The 24298-nt window shown below is 36.9% G+C and overlaps 1 protein-coding gene across 8 annotated transcripts in view; it reads left to right on the plus strand.

Moving 5' to 3' along the window:
* UBR5 (ubiquitin protein ligase E3 component n-recognin 5) overlaps positions 1 to 24298 on the plus strand; it is a 78393-nt gene that overhangs the window by 40376 nt on the left and 13719 nt on the right. For 3 of the 8 annotated variants that reach the window (XM_042834537.1, XM_042834552.1, XM_042834595.1), the window contains 26 exons: positions 2077 to 2220; positions 2314 to 2425; positions 2589 to 2743; positions 3649 to 3846; positions 5247 to 5457; positions 6107 to 6151; positions 8814 to 8940; positions 9550 to 9701; positions 10073 to 10168; positions 10554 to 10677; positions 11034 to 11131; positions 12261 to 12409; positions 12816 to 12907; positions 13854 to 14000; positions 14109 to 14227; positions 14320 to 14446; positions 14544 to 14673; positions 15281 to 15441; positions 15955 to 16194; positions 17074 to 17197; positions 17887 to 17998; positions 19087 to 19218; positions 20113 to 20370; positions 20744 to 21012; positions 23051 to 23262; positions 23621 to 23851. In XM_042834537.1, coding sequence (XP_042690471.1) covers positions 2077 to 2220; positions 2314 to 2425; positions 2589 to 2743; positions 3649 to 3846; positions 5247 to 5457; positions 6107 to 6151; positions 8814 to 8940; positions 9550 to 9701; positions 10073 to 10168; positions 10554 to 10677; positions 11034 to 11131; positions 12261 to 12409; positions 12816 to 12907; positions 13854 to 14000; positions 14109 to 14227; positions 14320 to 14446; positions 14544 to 14673; positions 15281 to 15441; positions 15955 to 16194; positions 17074 to 17197; positions 17887 to 17998; positions 19087 to 19218; positions 20113 to 20370; positions 20744 to 21012; positions 23051 to 23262; positions 23621 to 23851 — 3965 coding nt within the window. The remainder of the gene's footprint in view (positions 1 to 2076; positions 2221 to 2313; positions 2426 to 2588; positions 2744 to 3648; positions 3847 to 5246; positions 5458 to 6106; positions 6152 to 8813; positions 8941 to 9549; positions 9702 to 10072; positions 10169 to 10553; positions 10678 to 11033; positions 11132 to 12260; positions 12410 to 12815; positions 12908 to 13853; positions 14001 to 14108; positions 14228 to 14319; positions 14447 to 14543; positions 14674 to 15280; positions 15442 to 15954; positions 16195 to 17073; positions 17198 to 17886; positions 17999 to 19086; positions 19219 to 20112; positions 20371 to 20743; positions 21013 to 23050; positions 23263 to 23620; positions 23852 to 24298) is intronic. The other 5 variants (XM_042834560.1, XM_042834588.1, XM_042834578.1 and 2 more) reach the window with 4 other exon arrangements.

Here is a 24298-nt window from a genome sequence, read left to right on the forward strand (position 1 = left end):
TCAGTTGTGGTGGGGAAAAAAAGGCTGGAGGCATCTCAGTCTACCAAAGGGTTGCTCTTGCGGCGTTTTCCTGCAGGCTTCTGGAATTGCTGTTTCTACTTATTATTAAGTAGTTATGTTAGAATACAACAAGCTGAATTAAGCAGAAAGATAATCTGACTGCTAAAGAATCAGGCTGGTCAGTGTGTAGATAACTCCTGAAGCATATGGAAGTTTTGGCTGCAGAAATGTGTTTAAATGAGTTTGGAGTCATTTAAAACTTTCTGGGTTAAGAAGTACTGGCCTTTTAGAGTTGTAAATATACTTTCAGCTGGTCTTGCACAGCCATCTGTTTGCTGAATGATGTTCTAAAAAAATCACATCTTTGTATTGCTGTGGGTGATCTCAGCTTACAAAGCTTTGTGTAGCAGCTTTGGTCACTTAGAAAATATAAAAATTCTGCATGTAAAACTGGAAGTTGTGTTTGAACAACTGGCATGTGATTTCAGGCTTTCAAGTTAGTTTGACTGACTGAAGAAAATAAAATCTAAATGAGTTTTCATTAAATTTTGTAATCAAACAGGAAGCATTTAGACAGTGCTCTCAGATGTATGGTTTAATTTTCAGGTGGTCATGTGTGGAGCCAGGGGTTGATGATCTTTGTGGATCTTTTCCAATTCAATATACTCTGTTTCTATGATCTTTGTCTAGAGTCTTGTTAGTCTTGGAACAAATGTTTGTATGTTGTAGATCGGAGTCGATGTTCATGAATCTTGTGAGTAGGTCTGAGTTTTCAAAGGTTCCGTAGCATTCTTGCAGCTAGCACTGTTGCTCTGCTGATACAACTAGCAATTCTGCTACTGGAGTAAAATCTCGTTATGTGGTTACTAAGTGTTCTGACTATCCATGATACTCTTTGTAGTAGAAATTTTCTAACACCTTCATGATTGTCAGTAAATCCTTTTCTCTTGAGTGCTTGGTGGAGAGACAAATTGGGGGCAAAAAGCAAGGAAATGCCTGGGTTGTTATTCTTTTCTATATCTTGAAAGTTGCTTTTTATTCCTCTTAGATAGTAAGCTTATTACGGTTAGGTTTTTATTGCTTTGTAGGCACTTTCTATGTAGGAAATATTGAGAAATCAGAGCCTGGTCAAGACTGATAGTTACTAGTATCTAGTTCTGTTCGTGACTGCTAGTTAGCTTTGTTTTTCTTTTGAGAAGACTGTGGTCTCAGGTGGAAACTCAAAGGGCCTTGCTGTTTGGTGATATTCTCAGCTGTCAAGGAAAACTATTTTGTCAGTTCTGATTAGATATGCATGGCAGCAGTGCTTCAGAGAGGCTTACAGTAGCAGAAATAACTCTGCAGGTGCAGGACAGAAAAAAATCATTTCCTTGGGGGGAAGAGAAAGACATAATACATGTGAAGTGTTTCTGGATGGACTTTATCCTTCAGTCCTAAGGGACTGAGTGGAGAACTTTATTAGTGAGTATAAGCAATGGGTAGTAAACTCATAAACGATTTTTTTCGTAATACATTCACCTTGAGCACTAAGACACAGAACAGACTAAGAACAAAAACCCAAAAATATGGCAGAAAAAAAGTGATTTCCTGTTTTCTGTAGTAAAAGAGCTAATAGGTAGTTAAAGTCTACATCAACTTTATTCAGCTGTTAGATAATGGTCAGAATTCACTGCCAAAAGATAGTGTGTGTTTCCAAAACTGATTAAACAAATCAGTAAGAGAAGTATGTATCCATGGTATTAAACCTGAAGTTGTTACTGCTGCTTCCAGTAGATGAAAAGATGTACCAATGGAATAACAGTAGGAACTTCTCCAGTCAGTTGCATTGGTTTCTGTTGGAGGTAGGATGCTGAAGGGAAGAGGCCTTCATCCTGCCTAGGAAATAATTAAGAAGTTTTTAAGTGTTCAGAAACTTCAGCAGAACAGCAAGGCTGATGACCAAGAGCTGTAGGGTTTTATCACTGATGGTCAACTTTTTTATTTTCCTGACAAAAGTCAGGTTTATTTTGAAGAATGTTAGGATAAAAAGTGTCTATTCAAAGCCTTAATTAAAACTGTAATGTTTTCTGCTTGTAGGTGCTAAAAGTGGATGGTGCTTATGTTGCTGTCAAATTTCCAGGCACCTCCAGTAATGCAAATTGTCAGAGCAGTTCTAATTCAGATCCAGATCCTTCCTCTCTTCTCCAGGATTGCAGGCTGCTCAGGATAGATGAACTGCAGGTGTGTATTTGTGAAATACTGAAAAAACGAAGTGTTTTGAGATGTCAGCAGGATGTGTTTTACTGCATCTTAATGTTTTATGGATGTTTCTAGGTTGTGAAAACTGGGGGAACTCCGAAAGTTCCGGACTGTTTTCAAAGGACACCTAAAAAGCTGTGTATTCCTGAAAAAACAGAGATTCTAGCAGTAAATGTAGATTCAAAAGGTAACTAGGAATTAACCTCTTAAAGGTACTCCACTATGTCCTTCGCTTCCCTTCTTTCTCCTTAGTGGGAAACTGTGACTGTTGGATTCGATTAAGTAGTTGTTTTCGTTGATCTTAGTAATGCAGTAGTTAAAGAGGTTTTTTTTCCCATGTATTTCTGAAGGAGTTCATGCTGTCCTGAAAACTGGGAATTGGGTTCGATACTGCATATTTGACCTCGCTACTGGAAAGGCTGAACAGGAAAACAACTTCCCTACTAGCAGCATTGCATTCCTGGGTCAGAACGAGAGAAGTGTTGCTATTTTTACAGCTGGACAGGTTTGTGGTGTTGCATTTCAATCGTTTAACCTCACTGCCTTTCACTCTTGTCATCTTTAAGTGAAATGGTACAATCTTTCTGTAAGGCCTCTCTAACTACTGGTAGCTTTTAAAGGAGTCAATTATGAAAAACTTGGTACCACCATTAAGATTTTGAAGGGGTATGTGGAATAGAAGTCTAACACACACTTAAGCACTTTTTGGTTATATTATTTAAAATACAATTTTAATAAAAAGTAAGAAGGGAGATAGCAACCACTGTCAAGTTGTCTATGTTAGCATAAACTCTCTATTCAGTTAAGTTCTGGAAGTGAGACAGATAAAAATGTTAAAGTGGAAGTTCAGAAATGTTCAGATGGAAGTGTTAATAAAAAATCTGCTAGCAAAAAGGATAAGGTTTTGCACAACTCTTATCTATTGTTAAATATTCTGTTTTATCGGTTATGCAGCTGATTACACTGTGCAGGTGTACATCAGTTGATCCGAGAAAAAATTAGTGAAGTCTTTCAGTGATAAACTTAAGGTAGTTGAAAGAAACTTTTTGGTAAAGGGACTGAATTTTTATTGTATTTCAGCATATTCAGCTTTATTGGGAGTATTTAAATAATCTGAAAGTGTAATGTAAGTACTGTATATGTGTTTCATTAGTAATGTTTCTTTGTCAACACTTGTAAAATAGGTACTCTAAATAATTTTTACTGTCTTAAGCAAATCTTGGGCATTTGAACAAAGGAGTTTACTGTGCTTTGCTGACTTGTTTGGAATTATAGGAGACAATGACATAAATGAGAGTTTTAGGTCAACTGTTGTCTCTGTTGGCAATCAAGTGTAAAATGGACTCTTTTGTAAAGTGTAATATTTGTAAATTGTGGAGTTTAATTCTAAAATATTGTTTCCCAATGCAGGAATCTCCTATTATTCTTAGAGATGGAAATGGTACAATCTATCCAATGGCAAAAGACTGTATGGGTGGGATACGAGACCCTGACTGGCTTGATCTTCCACCTATTAGTAGCCTCGGAATGGGTGTTCATTCCTTAACAAATCTTCCTGCCAACTCAACCATCAAAAAGAAAGCTGCAATTATTATTATGGCTGTTGAGGTAAAATAGTTTCTATAATACACAATTATATTTCTCTAATTTTTCTCTTGCTTTTATGAAATTATGCTTCAGGCAATTTTGTGTTTAGATACCAGTTTGTGTTTTTACTACATAAACCATTTCACAGAATCACAGAAACACCAAGGTTGGAAAAGGACCTACAAGATTATCCAGTCCAACCATCCTATCACCACTAGTTCTCACTAAACCGTATTCCCTCAACACAATATCCAAATGTTCCTTGAACAGCTCCAGGGTCGGTGACTCCTCAACCTCCCTGGGCAGCCCAAGATTCTCATAGAAACATGAAAGCATAAATTGATGTAGTAAAGTGGAAGATCCATTTTTGGTAGTCCATATCTTCTTATCAGGTATTAACAAATACTCTTATGTACAACTAATACACAATTTTGTTTCAAGGGCTCAAAGCTTCTCTGAGAGGTCCAGGCATCTTATTTTCTTTTGAAAGTAGCATGTTTTTGTACCTTTATATTTACCATAAATTATCAAAATAATTGACAAAATAAAATAAAAAAAAAATTTACTTTAATTTCATAGAATCATAGAATTGCTCAGGTTGGAGAAGACCTTAAGGATCATTGAGTCCAGCCACAACCTAACCATACTACCCAAACTCTAACAACCCTATGCTAAATCATGTCCCTGAGCACCACGTCCAAACGGTTCTTAAACACATTCCCACCTCCCTGGGAGCCTATTCCACTGCTTAACAACTGTTTCAGTAAAGAAGTTTTTCCTGTACTCATCCCTGGTGCTGAATGAAGAGTTTTAGCTGTGAATTTATCTATCATGCTAACATAAACCAATCATTGGTTTGTTTGTTTGTTTGTTTTTAGTTAAATCTGTGCTGTGGTGCTATGCACCCATTAGGCTGGGACTGATTTCACAGTGGAGTATTCAGCCGCTGAATATAACCATATTACATTGGGGTTGAACCTCCCAGACCTTCAGCAGCTTCTAGTTATTTACTCCTCAGCGTGCATTGTCATTTCTCTAAAACAAATATGTAAAAGCTAGTTCATGTTGACTTTTTTTTTTTTCAGTTATACCACTTTTCTCATGTTAAATTAAGTGAAAGTGATTTGTCTGAAGAACCTATCTGCAAAGCCAGAGGCGTGCTTTTGCAAGTCTTGATAACTTCTGCTGCTTGAACCTGCCCTTCCTTTTAATTCCTGTGCCTGGCTGCTTTTTTTTTTTTTTTTTGACGTTTTTTAGTAGTGCTGTAACTGAGATTGAGTTCTCAGCAGTTCCTGCTGAGAATGTCCTATCTTTAGGCTATTCTTTTAATTTAAAAAATTAAAGATGGGAAGCACCTATGAAACTTGTATGCCTATGGTTTTTGCATTTTCATTTAACTTACTCTATTCTTTTGAGTACAGAAACAAACCTTAATGCAACACATTCTCCGATGTGACTTTGAGGCTTGCAGACAATACCTGATGAATCTTGAACAAGCAGTTGTCTTGGATCAGAACCCACAAGTGCTGCAGACATTCCTTGGCCACAGATGTGATGGAAACCGCAATATTCTGCATGCTTGTGTGTCTGTATGCTTTCCAACCAGCAACAAAGAAACAAAAGAGGAAGAGGGTGAGCTCAACAGAGTCATGAAAATAGTTTGAAAGTAAACTTTTATGCATTGTCCAGATAACTTTATTTGAAAGCTGCATTCCTCAGATACGAGTAGCTTAAATTTTAGCACCCAAAATGTTTCTGAGCCTGCCAAAGGTGATGTAAAGATTTTAAAAGAATTCAGTGGTTGGGAATACTATTTTTACTCATTATAAAAGGCAAGGTTTTTGCATCCCTGTATTAATTTTAAATGAGAGCAAACATTTTTTTTCCTTTGTTGCTAGTATCCCTGTTGCATCACTAGCAAGCTTTTAAAGGAACAGTATTTAATATTTTTCAAGTGTTATATGAATGCTTCCAATGTTACTTGCAATTGATATAGTAAGAGACGAGACTTTTTGTTAATGTTAATCACTGACACCATTTAAAAATGTTTATTAAATACTGTTATGCATAAAATATGTTAACAGAACAACAAGGTTGCTAAGTCAAGCACTCAAAAAAAAAAAAAAAAAAAAAAAAAAAAACCCAAAAAAACCCCAACATAACCCTAACAAAATAAAAATAAAAATTCAGAGATGCCAGAATTAAGTTGACCCAGGTGCTGTACGTGGGTATGCATTGTGAAATGGTCTTTAATTACACCGTCATACTATTTTTTCCACAGGACTACCTCATTCAGTGCACAAGATGGACGGTGCTCACCGAATGGGTAGCTATTCAATATTTCTTTTTATCCTCATCATTCAGTGTGTGGCCCCATTCCTTACTTACGCACACCATACAAACCTGCACTGAATAATGAATGAACTCTCTTGTGAGATTTTTTTTGTATGGTGTTGTCATTGAGTTTTAGTCATTTGTAGACTTCAATTGTTTCTCAGTATCCCTATCTATTTGATAGGGATAATGGTACAGATTTCTTATCTTTTGAAGATGGTATAGCTTGATATTTTTCTGCATTCAAAGCTGTTGGCTAATTTTGAGAGTTCTGTTGGAGAAACCAGGGCATAATCTCACCTTCTTGTGTAGGTGTTATTTTAAAACGTTTTATTCCAGAGATGGATTCAATAGTAGTTTTATTTGTTCTGTGAATGTTAATTATTTCTGTGAGTCAGGCACCTTTTATGTGTCCACAGTTGAGTTAAATGTATTGCTGTAATTTATGAAAACGTGTTCAACAAAGTTCTCTGTGCTGCTAGATGTGATGGAAATAGGATCCCATTCTCCAGAGTGGTGTTCAATGGTGTTAATCACAGGACGGTGCTTTCCCCTTTCCTTTCCAAGCTGTTAATGCTTTACTACATGCTAATCGGGCATTGCAGCAAACAAGACACAAACAGCTTGCCCATTGTACAACCCTTCATCTCTAGTGTGTCGTCCATCCTGTGCACTGATTGAGGCAGGGGTCTTTTTGAGGGGAAAAAGTAAACAAATCAAAGCAAAAAAAGAAAACCACCACCACCAAAAAGCTATCTACGTCACTGAAGACTGTTTTGATGATAAGCGCATCAGGAAGCTGAAATAAGGATGCATGGGCAAATTTAATTTGACTTTTCCTAATTTGAGTGCTTGTCTTTGCAACCTTGGCATTCTTTCAGTAATTTCATTTGGATGTGATTTAACTTTCTGAAATACAAAAAATGTGAATCTGATGGACTTTGACACCCCTCTGCCTCTCTCTCACAAATCTTGTTTATAAGAGGGTATTCATGTCTTTATATTCAATTCACATTCACCTTCTACTTGTAACTGCTAGTGAGTGATACGAGGACAAGCTTATTTTCTGTGCATCATCTGGAGGGCAGTGGTGATTAATGTTACTGTGTGTAAGTTATGCAGCCATTTGTTGGGCTGAAAGAAGATTGATGTAGGACTAAAGGCTTTAATTCCAGGCTCTGGATTTGATGTCCCTTGGCAATTACGGAACATAAGAGCCCTTCTCAGCTGGTGCCTGACTGAGACCTTTTGTCTACCTCCTGAACTGCCAGAAAGGGAATAAGTGAGGGCAGGGATAAGTTTTTTGTCTTCTCAGATCTTGTGTCTAGTTGTCTCACAGCTCCTGCTTTGGATAAAAGAAATGCAGAAGAAGTGGACCTAGACCATACAGAACTGGGGACAGGTTACTGTGTTTCTCTGTGATTTGATGTTTCCTGAGTCTAGCCAGTAGAAGTGATTTAGGAAAGACAGGTCTAGAGGAAATGTCCAAAGTAGGTAAAATACTTGAAGACTTATGATGGTGAATTTCAGATAACTTTAATGAATACCCATGAACTGAGTATTGTTTGTTGGTTTTTTTTGAGTGAGCAGTAGCTGTAGCAACTATAGGAAGTGTTCTGAAAGAACGATCAGATTCACTTCAAAGATTTTCTTTTTAGTCAGAAAGGCACCCTTTTATTGTAGGTTGTAATAAAAATAGCTGTTGGCACTGTTGACATGAAAGTTGTCTCTCTCCTGGCCTTTGTCCTGCTAAATGTAGTTTCTCCTTCCGTTCTTTTTGGATCCGTTGCAACAGTGACTTGTAATTTGCTATGTAATGGCTGTGTCATCCTTGCTAGTAGTCCTGAAGAAGGGGTGGCTGTTAGTTGTGCACAGCTGACTTTCTACCACTTTATTTTTTTATTATTATTATTATTTTTTTATTATTATTATTATTATTATTATTATTTTTTGCAATGAAATTTGGTTTCTTGTTCAAGTGTTTGTTTCAAGTTGTACTATCTACAAGTAGGTAGGATTTTCTAATTTGTACAGCACCTGGCACAACTCAATCCTGGCTATGACCTATGACTAGGACTTTTAGGTATTGTGGTGCTTAGGTTTTAGATACCAGAAATAATGCTTGTACTTGAATTTGAACTGGTAGCAGTACCATATTATATTCTCACTGCAGTTAATTTTCCTAAGCATACTCATAAGTAGAGCACATCTTAGAGGCCTGGAACTGTGTTGCTGCTCATTGTGAAGTATTTTATTTTTTTTTGTTTCATTTTGTTCTGTTTTTGTTGTTGGTTTTTTTTTTTTAATTGCCATTACTTTGGAACCTTGTACTCAGCAAGTGTCTGCAGTCATCAGATCCTTGTCTGATGATACTGAAAACTTGTTCTGGAATGTGTGTACTTCTTATTTCCTTCCTTTTGGAAATCAAGCCCTGTCAAAATCATAGCTAACACTTGTCCATTTGAAAAAATAAATAAATAAATAAATAAATAAAACACAAGAACAAAAAAAAAGGTCAAAAAAAGAAAACCCAAAGTAACTGCTCTAAATCTGTGTCCCTCTAAATCTTAATAAAATAAATTGCAGGGAACATATTACGATTGGTGGCATTTCTTACTTTATGCTCCTTCCTTATAATTTTCTTATTTTTTCAGAAGCAGAGCGCTCTGAAAGGAATACATTTGCTGAAAGGCTCTCAGCTGTGGAAGCAATTGCAAATGCAATTTCAGTTGTGTCAAGTAATGGCCCAGGAAGTCGAGCAGGATCATCAAGTAGCAGAAGGTAAACTGACTAATGTTTTTCTCTTGTTTTCTGATTTTTGGTACTACTTCTAACCTCTGATTTCTTTCCTTCAGTATAGCTCAAAAAATGGCTCTCTTATTAGTTTGAAGTCAGATCTCACATCTTCGAATAGTCCTTCTGGATTGGTAGCTAATGGGATATTTCTGAACTAATTCCATTTTCTGGGGTTTAGGTGTTTCTTTTCAGTAGCAAAGTGGAAATGTTTCTCCTTATGAGGAAAGAGAATTTGAGGATAAGCTCTCATGTTCTTCAAGATGAATTAAGTATCTTAGAAGTACTTCAATGGTGAACAAGTTTTTTGTTTTTTTTTTTTTAAAAAGAGAATTTCTGTGGAAAAATGGTCACTTAATCAGATAAATAGAACATGAGAGGGGAAGAACTGATTTGGATTCTTTTTATCCTAAACATCATTGTCATATAGTTGTTTTTATTGAGGTGACTCTGAAGGATAGGCTTACCTCTTTGTTCATTCTAGTCCATGCTGAAGAAGAGTTCGGTTTCTTTTTCCAGCGTGAAAGTTTGCTTTAAGATGTTCTAATTGTAGATTACAATTTTACTATCTTGACTCTTTTTAATTTTATTATTCAGTCTGAGGTTAAGAGAAATGATGAGAAGATCCTTGAGAGCTGCTGGACTGGGCAGACAGGAAGCTGGTGCTTCATCGAGTGATCACCAGGACCCAGTTTCTCCACCAATAGCTCCTCCCAGCTGGGTTCCAGATCCTCCTGCGATAGATACAGGCAAGTCTGCTATTGTAATAAATTGAACTGTAAAATGAGAGATTTACTGAAGGAACCGATGGCATTTAAGGTGAATTTATTAGACTTCATTTTGAGACTTAAACACTGAATGTCAGTGAGGTAGCAAGAAGTGCTTTAAGAGTTTACTGAACACTCTTTTTAAATTTAATATGTGTCTTTCTAGTGCTCGTGTCAGACTTTAGTAAAATATGCCTAGTAGTTGATTGCTAGTCTAGGAACGTGGCCGTTTGTAGGAAAGAGTACCAGTTAAATACAGAAAACCTGCAGTGTGTTAGACATTGCAGAAAGAGCATGTTGTCAGGGATGTCTTGATATATTGATATACATCCTGCTGTTCTGTTTACTGAAAGATGGTGACATTGATTTTATCCTGGCCCCCGCTGTGGGATCTCTTACCACAGCAGCGACCGGCACCGGCCAAGGACCGAGCACCTCCACGATACCAGGTGAGAGCATTGTGCTTATCTGATAATGCTTCAGAAGCAAAATGAACTGAAAAGATGGAAAGCTTGCACACACCTTCTACACGTGCAAATGCCTCTTACCAAATGAAGACTGTGTTGAATCTGAACTTCATGAGTGTGCAGAATACGTGAAGTTTTAAGCAAAAATTATTCTTAGCTAAGTAAAATTAGACTTACTGTCTCTTTTTAGGAATGTAACTTGGGACTGAAATTCTCAGTACTTCAGTGAAATATTACTGCACCTAGCAAACTGCTGAATAGTCCTACTGATTAATCACCCAAGTAAAACATTGAATTATTTGCCTTTAATAGGTAGTCATTTTTTGAGGGAAAACGACTCCTGTGCACTTTCATTTTGTCATTATAGGGCCTTCTACTGAACCATCTGTAGTGGAATCAAAAGATCGGAAGGCAAATGCTCATTTCATACTGAAATTACTGTGTGATAGTGTTGTTTTACAACCTTATCTTCGAGAATTGCTCTCAGCCAAGTAAGTGTTTTCGAGTACATTCTCACTATTCCTTTAATGTTATATCACATTAAGTGTATTGCACAGAAGCCCTTTAAAAAAATGTTATTTAAAGACACATTTTGTAAAATGGAGAATTACTACAAAGTTGTCAGTGTTTGCATCTTGACATGCTTTGAAATCAGATTTATTTCATGGAAGTAAACTGAGTAAGAGTACTTAATCTTACTGAATGTTTTTCTGGTTTGCATGAGGTTAGCACTGTTGAGCATTTGTATTTATTTTGTACTTTTCCTGTTTAAAATGAAATGAATTCGGTGTTTTCATGTGTTTGATTTTTTTTTTTCTTTAAATTTTTTTTACCTCCCGCCATCCAGGGATGCAAGAGGCATGACACCATTCATGTCGGCAGTTAGTGGCCGGGCATACCCTGCTGCAATTACAATTCTAGAAACTGCACAGAAAATCGCTAAAGGTACGCTAGTTTCACAAAGTTATTGCTGTGTTGTTTCCTTCTCAAGTTTGGCCCTAACATGTATTCAGATTCATTGCTAACAGTGTATCATGTTTGTGGGATTGTGTGTTTGAGCTACTGATGGTTGGACGCTCTTTACAGAACAGTGTAGACTGCTGCATGTTTTGGAAAGCTTCTTATTTCATGCCAACTTAGATGCTGTTACAGAGAAGACTTTTATGCAAATACAGACTTTGTGACTTTTAAGCAGCAGTGTTTAAACTAGTCATATATGAAGCTAAACTTGAGGGTCATAAGCAGATTTGAAGTGATGTGTGACAGCGTCTTTCAGACTGAGAGTGTTCCTTAGAAGAATATTGCTCGTAGACAATTTTTTAAATCCTTCAAAGTGGTGATGTCTTGTACTGATCAGTGTATCAGTGAATTTAAAACAGGGAAAGAATTGTTGGCGATAGCAGCTTCTAAACACTGCTGATGTGACTGTTGTGGTTTAATCCAGCACGTAGCTAAGCACCATGCAGTCATTTGCTTGCTCCCCCCACGTCCCAGTGTGATACCTATATAGATTTCTATATATAGATAGATATAGTGGTGCACAAGCAGTTGCTCAACACTGATGCCCCTCTAATTCCTGCACAGTGGCAGCCAGCCCAATGAACTCCCCCCTTTTTTCAGTTTCGTAGTTTTCTTCTGTATCTTCTGTGTGATCTCATATGATGTGGAATATCCCTTTGTCCAGTTAAGATCAGCTGTCCTGATTCTGTCACTTCCCATCTCCTTGTTTCACCTCAGCCCCTTGCTGGTAGGACAGCATGAGAAGCTGAGAAAACTAAAACGGACTTGACTCTTTGCAGCACTGCTCAGCAACAGCTAGAAACATCAGTGTTTTTCTCCTAAAACCAAACCTAGCATCATAGCAGACACTATGAAGAAAATAACTGTCCCAGCTGAAACTAAGACATGACAAAAAAGGGTTTTCTCAAAAAATCTGTAAAGAAGACTTTAGTGAAACTTAAAATTCTGTACATGATTTTGTACTGTCATTCCTCTGTTTTGTATGGGTACTGTTAGTGATTTTTACTGTGGTGTGTTCTTTTTTTTTAACACTGGTATTCTACTGTTCCTTTAGCTGAAGCAACTTCAAGTGAAAAAGAAGATGATGTATTTATGGGAATGGTTTGTCCTTCTGGTACAAATCCAGATGACTCTCCTTTGTATGTTTTGTGTTGTAATGATACATGCAGTTTTACCTGGACTGGTGCAGAGCATATTAACCAAGTAAGCCTTTTTTTTTTTTTTTTTTTTTTTAAATTTAAATTATATTTTCAGCCACGTATTGTATTGGTCTAGTGATCTGATTTTTTTCAAATGATTAAAGTGATATTGTTCTAATTATTGTAACTGTTAATTGTATATTGTCATTGCCTCCCCTGGTTGCTTCTTACTTTTGAGGCTGGCAGTGTTGGTCAGACTATTGCTGTTAATGGGTATGGTTTTCCCCTCACTAACTTTAACAAAAACTTTAATGGAAACTGCTCTTTGAAAACAGTGAGCATTCTAGCAACAGTTTCACTTCCTAGAACTGACTGACTGCTAAGTGAAGACATCATTTTGAACAAGTGCAATGTTTTTTAACCTCAGATGTTCTGAAAGAATTACATAACATTTTGGTTAACTTTTTTAGGATATATTTGAATGCCGAACATGTGGTCTATTAGAATCTCTTTGTTGTTGCACAGAGTGTGCAAGAGTGTGTCACAAAGGACACGACTGCAAGTAAGTATTTTGTTCTGTTTCTTATAATAAAACTAATCGTGTGGCTTCATTTCTCTCTCACAGATTAATTGGCTTAGGTTGTTTTTTTTCCCTTGGTTAAAGTCTTCAGATATTATAAGATTAATAAACTATTTTTAATGCCTTTATTTTCCTTCTCTGTAAAATTGATTTTATGGGTCAGAATTGAAATAGTAACATAGTAACATAGTGGTCTTTTATTTTCCACTTTATAAAATTCAGAGTAAACAAGCAAGTCCAACATCCATAAGTGCTTAATTATCTAAGAATAATATTCTTCATTTTGGGTATCTCCAGAAGTTTGCTGAAGCCAGTGAATCCCAATGACAGCTCATTCTGTGAACTTTCAGAAAGAAGTGTAGTATATTCATCCCTGAAATTAGAGGATTTCAGGTAAAAAGGGAGGAATGAGCTAGCAGTTAAATAAGCAGTCAGGATGTCTGATCAGCCTAGTACAGCTTTGAAGTTATAGATGTTTTATACCACTGTTACTGTATGTAAACATTACCATGTTAGTATCCTTGCTGTAATAAACAGTGCTAACAGACTCAATTATAAAGATTTTTCTCAACATTATAAAATGACTGGGACTTTACTGCATGTAGAAGAGATTCTCAGTCTAACTTTCTCAGCTGCGTGCTATTTTGGATGTGACTGTTTTCTTGGATGAGCTTTAAAGCACTGTGAAAAGCTGTCCAGTGAAGCTGCCTCATAAAGTGAGCATAAGAAATAAGAATAGCAAATGCCAAGTGTAGAAATGTACAGTTCCTACACTGCTCTGTTAAGCCGTACTTTGGTATCTTGCTAATAAGGGAAAGCTCTAGTGGGAATCTTAATATTTACACTTACACTCCAGCCTGTGTAGGAAATACTTGATGCATTGTGGACTGCTGTAACATTGCTTTGCTTTTTTTCTTCCTTCTTGTAGACTGAAACGAACATCACCCACAGCTTACTGTGATTGCTGGGAGAAGTGCAAGTGTAAAACACTAATTGCAGGACAGAAGTCTGCTCGCCTTGATCTCCTTTATCGTCTGCTTACCACCACAAATCTTGTAACTATGCCAAACAGCAGGCAAGTTCATACATGCAATAACTAGAGCAGATTAATCTTTATTACTTTAAAATACATAGTATATCATATCTCCATTAACTGACTTTTTTTTTTTTTTTTTCATTATAGGGGAGAACATCTTCTGCTGTTTTTAGTACAGACAGTTGCCAGGCAAACTGTGGAACACTGCCAATACAGACCACCTAGAATTAGGGAAGATCGCAATCGTAAAACTGCAAATCCTGAGGGTAAGGATTTCACTTAATAAATGGTATTTATAATAAATGGCAAACTCTGTATTCCAGTACCTCCTTCTTATATTGCTTTTTTCTCTCTTTAGATTCTGATATGCCTGATCACGATTTAGAACCTCCTCGATTTGCCCAGCTTGCTTTGGAACGTGTTTTGCAAGACTGGAATGCACTGAAATCTATGATAATGTTTGGCTCCCAAGAAAATAAAGACCCGTGTGTATTTACAAATAGTCATCAGTGTAAAATTTGATCTAATGTTTGAGACCCGCTGACTTACATGAATTTTATTTGTTTGTTTTTCTTTTCCAAGTCTTAGTGCAAGCAGTAGGATAGGCCATCTTTTGCCTGAAGAACAAGTTTACCTCAACCAGCAGAGTGGGACTATTCGCTTGGACTGTTTTACACACTGCCTTATTGTTAAGTGCACAGCTGACATTTTGGTAAGCAGGTTTAGCCATGTCTTACATAGATTCTGAATAATTGTAGAACAGCATGGGTTGGGAGGAACCCTTGAAGATCACGTACTCCACCTGCCTGCCGTGGGCAGGCATATTTCTATTGATCATGTTGCTCATAGCCTTTTGCAACTTCAGAAGCTTCCATTAACGGCGTGTATGCAACATCTCTGGCAATCTTCCAGCGTCTCACAACCTTCGTCATGAAAAATGTATTCCTTATATCCAGCTTGATTCTGCTTTCTTTCAGTTTAAAGCCATTGCTTGTCATCTGTGTCAGAGCTTGCTAAAAAGTATTTCTCCATCTTTCTTATAATCCCTGTGATATAATAAGATATTCTAGGGTATTTTTGGTGAAACACTTGGAGACTAATTTAAAAAAGACTTGAAATTAGTTGTGTGGTTTTTTTTTTTTTTTTTTTTTTTTTTTATTTTTAAAAAAAATTTTTAATTTTTTTGTTGTTTTTTTTTTTTTTTTTTTTTTTTTTTTTTTTTGAAATCACATCGTTATGGCTGTGGTCTGTTGTCTTGATTCTTAATCTGGCTTGTTTCACACATACCATTATTGGACTCTAATGATCTGTTTCTGCAGCTCTTAGATACTCTACTGGGTACTCTTGTAAAAGAATTACAAAACAAGTATACACCAGGACGCAGAGAAGAAGCTATTGCTGTTACAATGAGATTCCTGCGCTCTGTGGCAAGGGTATTTGTCATTCTTAGTGTCGAAATGGCTTCTTCCAAAAAGAAAAAGTAAGTATGGAGAGTGTTTGTTTTCATTGTTTGCTTTTATTCATTTTTTAATTCTCTCTCAATGTGTTTTGATACTAATCACCAAGAGACAGAAACACTTGAATTAATTTACAGTCTACAGACAGCATTGTTTATTATGTGTGTACATCTGAACTGCATAATAGCTGCTGCTATCATGTAGTTTGTTAAGTTTACTTATTAACATAAATGCTGAACTTCCGTGTTTAAAACTTTAGGATTTTTGTTGGTAGGTTTTCTTAATCTAGTTGATTAAAAAAAATGATAATAATAATACAGTCTATGGCTGTTTGTCAGTGGTAATTTAAACATCCAGCCCTAATCTCGTTACTGAATGATGAGTGTTTTTAACTGACTTCACTAGCTTTGCATATATATGTACATACAGCAACACTATGTATTAAAGATAACTGTTTCAACTCTCTGGAAAAAATTAATACAAAGAATTTTTAAAAGATAACCTACTTAACCTTTAATTTTTTTTTTCCCCTCTAGCAATTTTATCCCACAGCCAATTGGAAAATGTAAACGTGTATTCCAGGCATTATTGCCTTATGCTGTTGAAGAGTTGTGCAATGTAGCAGAATCTCTAATTATTCCAGTCAGGATGGGAATTGCACGTCCTACGGCTCCCTTTACTCTAGCTAGCACTAGTATAGATGCCATGCAGGGAAGTGAAGAACTGTTTTCTGTGGAGCCTTTACCACCAAGACCATCATCTGACCAGTCCAGCAGGTAAAGCTCGCTGTTTTTTTTCAGAGAATGTTCAGGGTGGTTTTGTTGTTTATGTTATGTTTTGCTGGAAACAGTAGAGGAAAGTAACAGGAAAGTGGTGAAGCTTTTTATTCCGGCCAAGCGTTTTGGAAGTACTTCCTATTGACTGATCTCTAAGTGATTTAGGTTGATAGTGATGTCCAGAGATCTTAAGTTATAACCCTGCTCCTTTTCCTGCCTGTACCCCCCAAAGTTCCCGCTCAGGTTTTGTAAGATCACTCGGGCCCTAGTCCATTTAGGCTCTGAATCTCTCCAAAAGTGAGAATTCCACACCATGTTTTGGTGCAATTTTTTTCAGATTGGTAACTGCCCTAACTATGAAAACTCTTTAAAAATCTTATTTTTTTTAATCTAACAGGAATTTCTTGTTTTAACTTTCAATAATTTCTTCCTGCCTTTCACTGTTTATCTCCAAAAAATACCAAAAAATATTTTTGCCAGCTTTTATCTGAATGTAATTGGTCTGTTGAATTTGGATGTATTTACACATGAAGCTTGGAGTTTCTCTTACTAGTTTAAAAGATTTTTCTGGCTTTAGGTGTTCCAGTTATGCTAATTTACTGTTTCAGTTTGGCTTTGCTGTCAGCAAGTTATGTGGCTCCTATGCACCCATCTAGGAACAGAGTTGATCATACTCTCATGATAAAGCTACATAAGTGTTGGTTTTTTTTTTTTTTTTTCCTCTGTCTGCTTTTTGTCTATCTACTTCATTGGGTTTTTACATCTCCTTTTTAAAAAAAACATATTTATATATATCTCAAGTGTTGCTTTGTTTCTTAATGTTTTTTTGTTATAACACCTTCTCCTTCCTCATTTTATTTATTTGTTTATTAATTAAAGTTCTAGCCAGTCTCAGTCATCCTACATCATAAGGAATCCTCAGCAAAGACGAATCAGCCAGTCGCAACCAGTTCGTGGCAGGGATGAAGAACAAGATGATATAGTTTCAGCAGATGTGGAAGAGGTCAGTTTTCCTAATTATTTTACTTCCTAAGCATGGCACCTGATGCATTAGCATATGCTTTAACACCTGATCCAAAAATCCATACGTCAGGACCTCCAATTTGCAAAACTGAAACTATCTCCTCCGGTACTGTTGAGTTCATGAAATGCCATGAGCATTTTGCTTTCATAGAACTTTTGTAATCAGCACTGTTTTGTATTCAACAGTAGTCTCTTCAGAGTATGAGATGTGCCTTGAGTTTGGCCGAATACGTCTTAGTCTACCAATAAATGCGTCTGTAGTATCGTTTGTGTGTAATTTTACACGGTATGAGAACTCCCCATTCAAACACTTTGAAGGAAATGGTTACTAAAGGATGGTAACTCTTCAATATATTGAAATGACTCTTAGGTTTTTAGTCGGTTTTATCCTTTCAGCGTAAAAATCTAATATCCAAAGCTAGTTCCTGTCTGTGGGCATGGATTTATTTTGTTTTTAAGGTGCTGTGGCCTCAACTGTAAACAACTACTGTGGCTGAAAATTCATTTATGTCAATTCAGTTCTGAGGCCATCTGAAATGTATTTCTGAAATGTATTTTCTTGTTCAGTAGTTATTTATATCAAATGTTACACTTGTTTGTTTCTGAAAATACGTAAATCATCTTTTATAAGGAATTTATTGTAACATAAAATTAAAATACTCTTTCCAGGTTGAGGTTGTTGAGGGGGTAGCTGGTGAGGAAGACCATCACGATGAGCAGGAAGAACATGGTGAAGAAAATGCTGAAGCAGAAGGGCAGCATGATGAGCATGATGAAGATGGTATGTATAGTGTACATTGTGCACGTTGCTGGTTAGGTTAACAAACTGTGCATCAACCACTAATGGTTGTGATCTATGAGACTCACATGAACAGAGAGAACTAAAGGGCTTAGGAGATGATTTTAGGGTAAAATTATGAACAGTTTATATTAGGACCATGCGGAAGCATTTTTATTTTTCTTTATGCATAAGAAGAGAATATTGAAGTATCAAAAAATAAAAAAAAAAAAAAAGTTTTGGTACCAACTTCTGTTTTACCTTTTGTATTTGCTGCTGCTGACTGTATTGGTGCAGTTTCTTACACAAACTCTTTGGTGGATTGAAAAATAATTTACTCTCAAATGGCTAATGATAAAGTAGTGGTTATAGCAGATGTTTTCAAAAGGGATCTGAAGCATCATGAGCTGGTTTTCGAATCAGTCATGTAACACTAAATTTTGGATCAAATTTTTAATAGATAAAATTAATTCAACTTTTTTGCCATTAATGTGATTATCTTGCATGAGTCACTTTGGGATTAAATAGCCCAAAGCTATGGTAAAGAAAAAAATGACCACCTTTCTTACAGTGCCTTGTGTTTCCAGTCAGCTAATTTACAGGACAGGAAATGAATTTATTTGCTTGTTGAGGATTTAGAATGCTCAATCTTGAAACTTAAAATTGAATAGAACCTGTATTTTTAGTTAGGTTTTCTTAGTTATTTTCAGTATTCAGATGATTCTTGGATATTTGTTTGAAACGGCATGTGGTAAATTGTCCTAATACACATATAGGAGAAGTCATGAAGTCTTTTGAGTTTAGTGATGCTGTGAATCCTTCAAGCCTTAATTTTCAGCATGTGTGTGTTGAATGTATATGCACAGTATTGAGTGAGAAGGCCAGGGATTGCTAACTACTGGAAAATGAGAAAATAAGCTACAAGTATTGCTGCATATTTGCACTCTCTCTGTGCTCTTTCCCTGCATATCTGTTAGTTTTTGCTATAGCAAGAGGCTCTGGGTTTAGTTTAACGTCTTTGATCCACCACAGCCATTCTGTTTTTTTCTGTTTTTAAACATGAGATTTTTTTTTTTATATTGTTTTTGTAGGCAGTGATATGGAGTTGGATTTGCTAGCTGCTGCTGAAACAGAAAGTGACAGTGAGAGTAACCACAGTAATCAGGACAATGCTAGTGGGCGCAGAAGTGTTGTCACTGCAGCTACTGCTGGGTCAGAAGCAGGTATGCCACATCATCTCGTGTTTCATCTAGCTGTTGAGGTATTAAAACTAAGTTACACAGGAGAAAGAAATGATAGTGGTTTCATTCAGCTTTAACAAGGGTGGGGCTGTTTTCATCTTAAAAAAACATTATCCTTCATGTTCAGATCTGGACTCTATCTGGCATTCCGAAGATGCCCTGGAGAAATTATTTACTTTGCAGTTAGATTGAGCAGAGCGAGAATTACCTGATTATGACATTTCATAACAAATACCTTTTCCTTGTAATCTTATTTTCCCTTTCTTTTTCCTCTTCACCCACCTTCTTCTCTCCCACCTCCATCTTTCCATTTTTCTTGTTTTTCCTTTGCTTTTCCTTTGCCAGTAGTTGGAAAAAGCTGTGCAGACATTTTCAGAACTTGTGCTAAAATTAGATCTGTTTTCTCTACTCTTATGAAGCTTCAGCCTGTGTTAGTTAGCTAGAAATTATTTAGTATCGTGAAGGGCAGTGAGGTGTTTTCACTCTTTTTTAGTGTAGCAGTTAGCTGTGGTTTGAAAGAGAACATGAAACTTGGCCAGTCATTTTAAGGCTTCTTTGAAAGAAACTGTTGTGCTGTCCAGTTTTGAAAGCCCAATTTTAGAACTCATTGCCTGGGTTCAGAGAAGTTTTTAAGAATTGAATTATTTCTTAATTTCTATTCTGGAACTCGGATAATCTTAGTGGTTTGTTGTGAACCTGCTATGGAAAATTTACAGTATGTCATAAGGATAGCTTGTTAAATGAGCAGTTGTGGCATCTGAACTTTTATAGTATGTGTAGTTCTCATGAGAACATGTACAGTGATTACATGATATGTGCATGTGTGTATACAGCTGTGGTTGTCAATTACTGCTCATTGCTTGTTTTCTTTAATAGGAGCTAGCAGTGTTCCAGCATTTTTTTCTGAAGATGACTCTCAATCAAATGATTCTAGTGACTCGGATAGCAGCAGCAGTCAGAGTGATGACATGGAACAGGAGACCTTCATGCTTGATGAGCCTCTGGAACGAACCACAAATAGCTCACATGCCACTGGTGCTGCCCAGGCACCCCGTTCGATGCAGTGGGCTGTACGTAATACCCAGAACCAGAGAACCACTAGCACTGCTCCTTCCAGCACGTCTACCCCAGCAGGCAAGTATGAGCAAAATGCATGTGTGAAAGTCAGTTAACTCGTGGCTTTACTCTCTTCTGTTTTCTTTTGTTTTCATAAGATGAAATGTTATGTATTTCTTTCAGAAGGATAGCAGTGATATGTCTTGACTGTTCCAGTTCTGGGTTTGAATTTAGCAGAAGGAGGGATCTAGTTTAGTTCTTGAGATGTTACTAACTACAGTAAGCGTACTTACAGTTCTTTTTTGTAGATAGTAACTTTTTAATTGGTATAGTTGTTAAGATCAGTAGTATTTACAAGTTTTTTTCTTTCCTAGAACTATTAATCATATTAGTCAATACATAAAATGCATGGCAAAGCTTACATTAATTAATGTCATACTTTTATATTTAGCGAGTTCAGCAGGCTTGATTTACATTGATCCATCAAACCTACGCCGGAGTGGTACCATCAGTACGAGCGCTGCAGCAGCAGCTGCAGCACTTGAAGCCAGCAATGCAAGCAGCTATTTAACTTCTGCAAGCAGTTTAGCACGAGCATACAGTATAGTGATACGACAGATATCTGACCTAATGGGGCTCATTCCCAAGTACAATCACTTAGTGTACTCCCAGATCCCAGCTGCAGTGAAGCTGACTTATCAAGATGCAGTTAACTTGCAGGTAAGAATATACTTATCTGCAAACTTTTGGATAATTTCAATACAGTGGAATTTTTTTCTGCGGTAGAATGATAGAATTGTTGAGGCTGAAAGGGACCTTTGGAGACCAGCTAGTCCAAATTCACTGCAGTCTAAGTGGAGAAGGCTTTTGAGGACTTTGAAATTCTCCAAGAGAGTGAAAATTTCTCAACTAATCTGCACAACTTATTTCAGTGCCAAACAGATCTCACAGTGAAAACAGTCTTATGTTTAAATGAGTTTTCCCAGTATTTCAGTTTGTGCCTGTTTTTCTCTGTCCATTCACTGGATACCACTAAGAAGACTTTTTACCTTTTAATCAGGTAAAGAGTCATTAAGAGCCTACTGAGTCTGTTTCTTGAGGCTAAATTATACCAACTCTCCTGGGCTGCTCTTCTTTGAGAGAGAGCATAGATTGAAGTAGCTCTAGTTTTCTAGTCCCATTAAGTTGTTTGTATATTTATATCAATATTCTTGTTTGACCTGAGCTGTTGAGTCTCATAAAATAAGAAAGTTAGCGAGGTCCAAATAATTGAGGTGAAGAATTTTGAAGATGTACTTGCTTGCTTTTGCTTCTTGCAGGGGCATAATCATCCCTTTCCTCTTACTACATATTTTTTTTGTACTCTGCTCTTGACTGTTGATCTTTGAAAGTAGATGTGAAATGCAAAATGTACCTTTAGAGAAATAATTGGAAGGGAGAATTAGTAATTGGCATGCATAGGCAGAAACTAGTCTCAGACACTAAAAATGTCTGAAGGAGGGACTTCAGTGTTTTGACTGTGTTTATAGGTTTGAATATGGGCATACTGTATAGAGGCAAATAATCTATACTGACTTTAGTACAGAAATGAGCTGTAAGAGTATTACTGCTGCTTTAGAGAGTTCAGGAATTCAAGCAGTGAATTTTTTCTTTTTTTGCTGTTAGTAGTACTGTGTTCTGGGGTGTGGAAACAATGTAATTACTTGTAGTTGTGCCATGAGGTATCTGTATTGGCTGTATTTTCACAGTGCAGTGCAAGGTTTTTGTTAGGGAGAGGATTGATGCGTAGATGTTCCTGTACTTCAGTGATTCCAGAATAAATATGTAGGGAAAGAAATAAGAGACCCCAGATTAACTACTGACGAGGCCAAAATAAATTTCTGTGCAGAAGATTCTTTGTGGGACAGTATTGTTCTGATTAGAGATGTTTTGCACTTGTTATGCCACAAGTGCACAGGAGTGTTGTCTAGCTGAAGCAGTGAGTGGTGTGTATTGGTCTGTGGAAGTCTGAGAGCTGAACTTTGATTTAGAAACAAAAATAGGGGTTGAGTTAGGGTTTTGTGTCTGCTGGATATAAGAAAATGTTTGAAGCACGAGGGATGCTTTTAAAGACCAGAGTATAAAGAAGGTTTGTGTTGGATTAAAAAAAAAAACGGGGGGGGGGGGGAAATGGAGGAGGGGTTAGGTAGAATAAAAACCAATATGGTGGAGTTAGTAAATGGCAAGAAAAGCAGGCTGCAGAGCTGGTTTTGGACCAAATGAGGAAAAGACTGAACTAGAAAGGGAAATCTTATATGCAGGCATAGGTCTTTATGTAGGTCTTAATTCTGTCTTTAATGGAATTAGTTGTGAGTTTTGGTGGCTGAGGAACAACATTCCAAGATGGGGACTTAAAAGCTACTAAAACAGTGGAAATTAGACCAAAAATTAGACCCCAGACTGTGTGCACCTGGGAGGTGCTGTGTGATCGCAAGGTGAGAATTAGAAAAAGTGCCCAAAGAAAAGAAAGGGATGGTGAGAATGCTTTACAGACACCAGGCTAGTAAGTGAGGAGACTGTACACCTAAGAAGTAAATCAGCTGTCTCACTAAAGATCTCAGGATTTTTAAATTTTTTCACTCCTTAATGGGCTTTTACAACCTCTTTGTGGGAGAAGTGATGTAAATGTGAAAGCCATGGATGAGGGCTTATGTTGAAATTGCATTCTTATCATCTAAGTCTGTTGTTTGTAAAACTCACTAAATCTCATTCTGTATAGAATTATGTAGAAGAAAAGCTTATTCCTACTTGGAATTGGATGGTTAGTATAATGGACTCCACAGAAGCTCAGCTGCGTTATGGTTCTGCATTAGCATCTGCTGGTGATCCTGGGCATCCAAATCATCCTCTCCATGCTTCTCAGAACTCAGCCAGAAGGGAAAGGATGACAGCCCGGGAGGAAGCCAGCTTAAGAACACTTGAGGGAAGAAGGTATGAAAATAGTCTGATTGCTAGATGTGGTGTAAGTGCTATTTTTACAGTCAAATCTTTACATTCACAGACTTTTAAGGATATACTTTGGTAACGTAGCAGTAGTTTTGATGTTTGCTTTTTGTGATGTTACAATTTAGTGTATTCTGATTTACTAGATTTGTCTCAAGTAGTAACTGTTAGTAATATATTGCACTTGAGCCACTAGTGCATTGTGGCTCAATGCAATGAAATGGTGATCATTACTCTTATCACACTTCTTTGAATTTTGACATCAGTATTTCAGATGCAGAGACTAACTTGGAAAGGATGCCTGTGCTGCCTAATTCCTTTGTATTCCTTTCTTTCCTTTCACCAGACGTGCTACTTTACTCAGTGCCCGTCAGGGAATGATGTCAGCACGTGGTGATTTCCTGAACTACGCGCTGTCTTTGATGCGTTCTCACAATGATGAGCACTCAGATGTTCTCCCCGTTCTCGATGTCTGTTCACTAAAGCACGTAGCCTATGTTTTTCAAGCGCTTATTTATTGGATTAAAGCGATGAATCAACAGACAACATTGGATACTCCTCAGCTGGAACGGAAGAGGTAGCAAGTCTGACTCATAGAAACTAATTTTTGTAAACTTTGCACATGCCCCCATCTTTCCATCTTTGGAGGTGGTAATCAGCAGCTCAGATACTTACATTAATCTGTATATGTGTCTCTGAAAGGAACGCCTCCTATTTATTTCTGTGGAAACTACAACAGATGCAAAGAGCACAGTATTACTAATTGGTAGAGCAGATTTTCAGGTACAGAATGCTTTTTCAACATGGTTACCTGCATTACCTGTGTGCTTTTGCCAGTGATGAACAAAAGCAGGCATACCACACTTGTAAAACTCTGTACTTGTGGAGGCGACCCACACTTTCACAGCTGCTATGATAGCATCATTGCTAGGAAAACATTGCCTATACAACCCATCTTTTATTGGCTTGAACAATGGAAGTCATAAGGTGCCAAATCCAGACTATACTGTGGGATGATAAGGAC

The sequence above is a fragment of the Centrocercus urophasianus genome, unplaced genomic scaffold (genome assembly GCF_019232065.1).
Source record: "Centrocercus urophasianus isolate 14NV4802_14NV808 unplaced genomic scaffold, USGS_Curo_1.0 seq_11, whole genome shotgun sequence".
Lineage (NCBI taxonomy): Eukaryota > Metazoa > Chordata > Aves > Galliformes > Phasianidae > Centrocercus > Centrocercus urophasianus.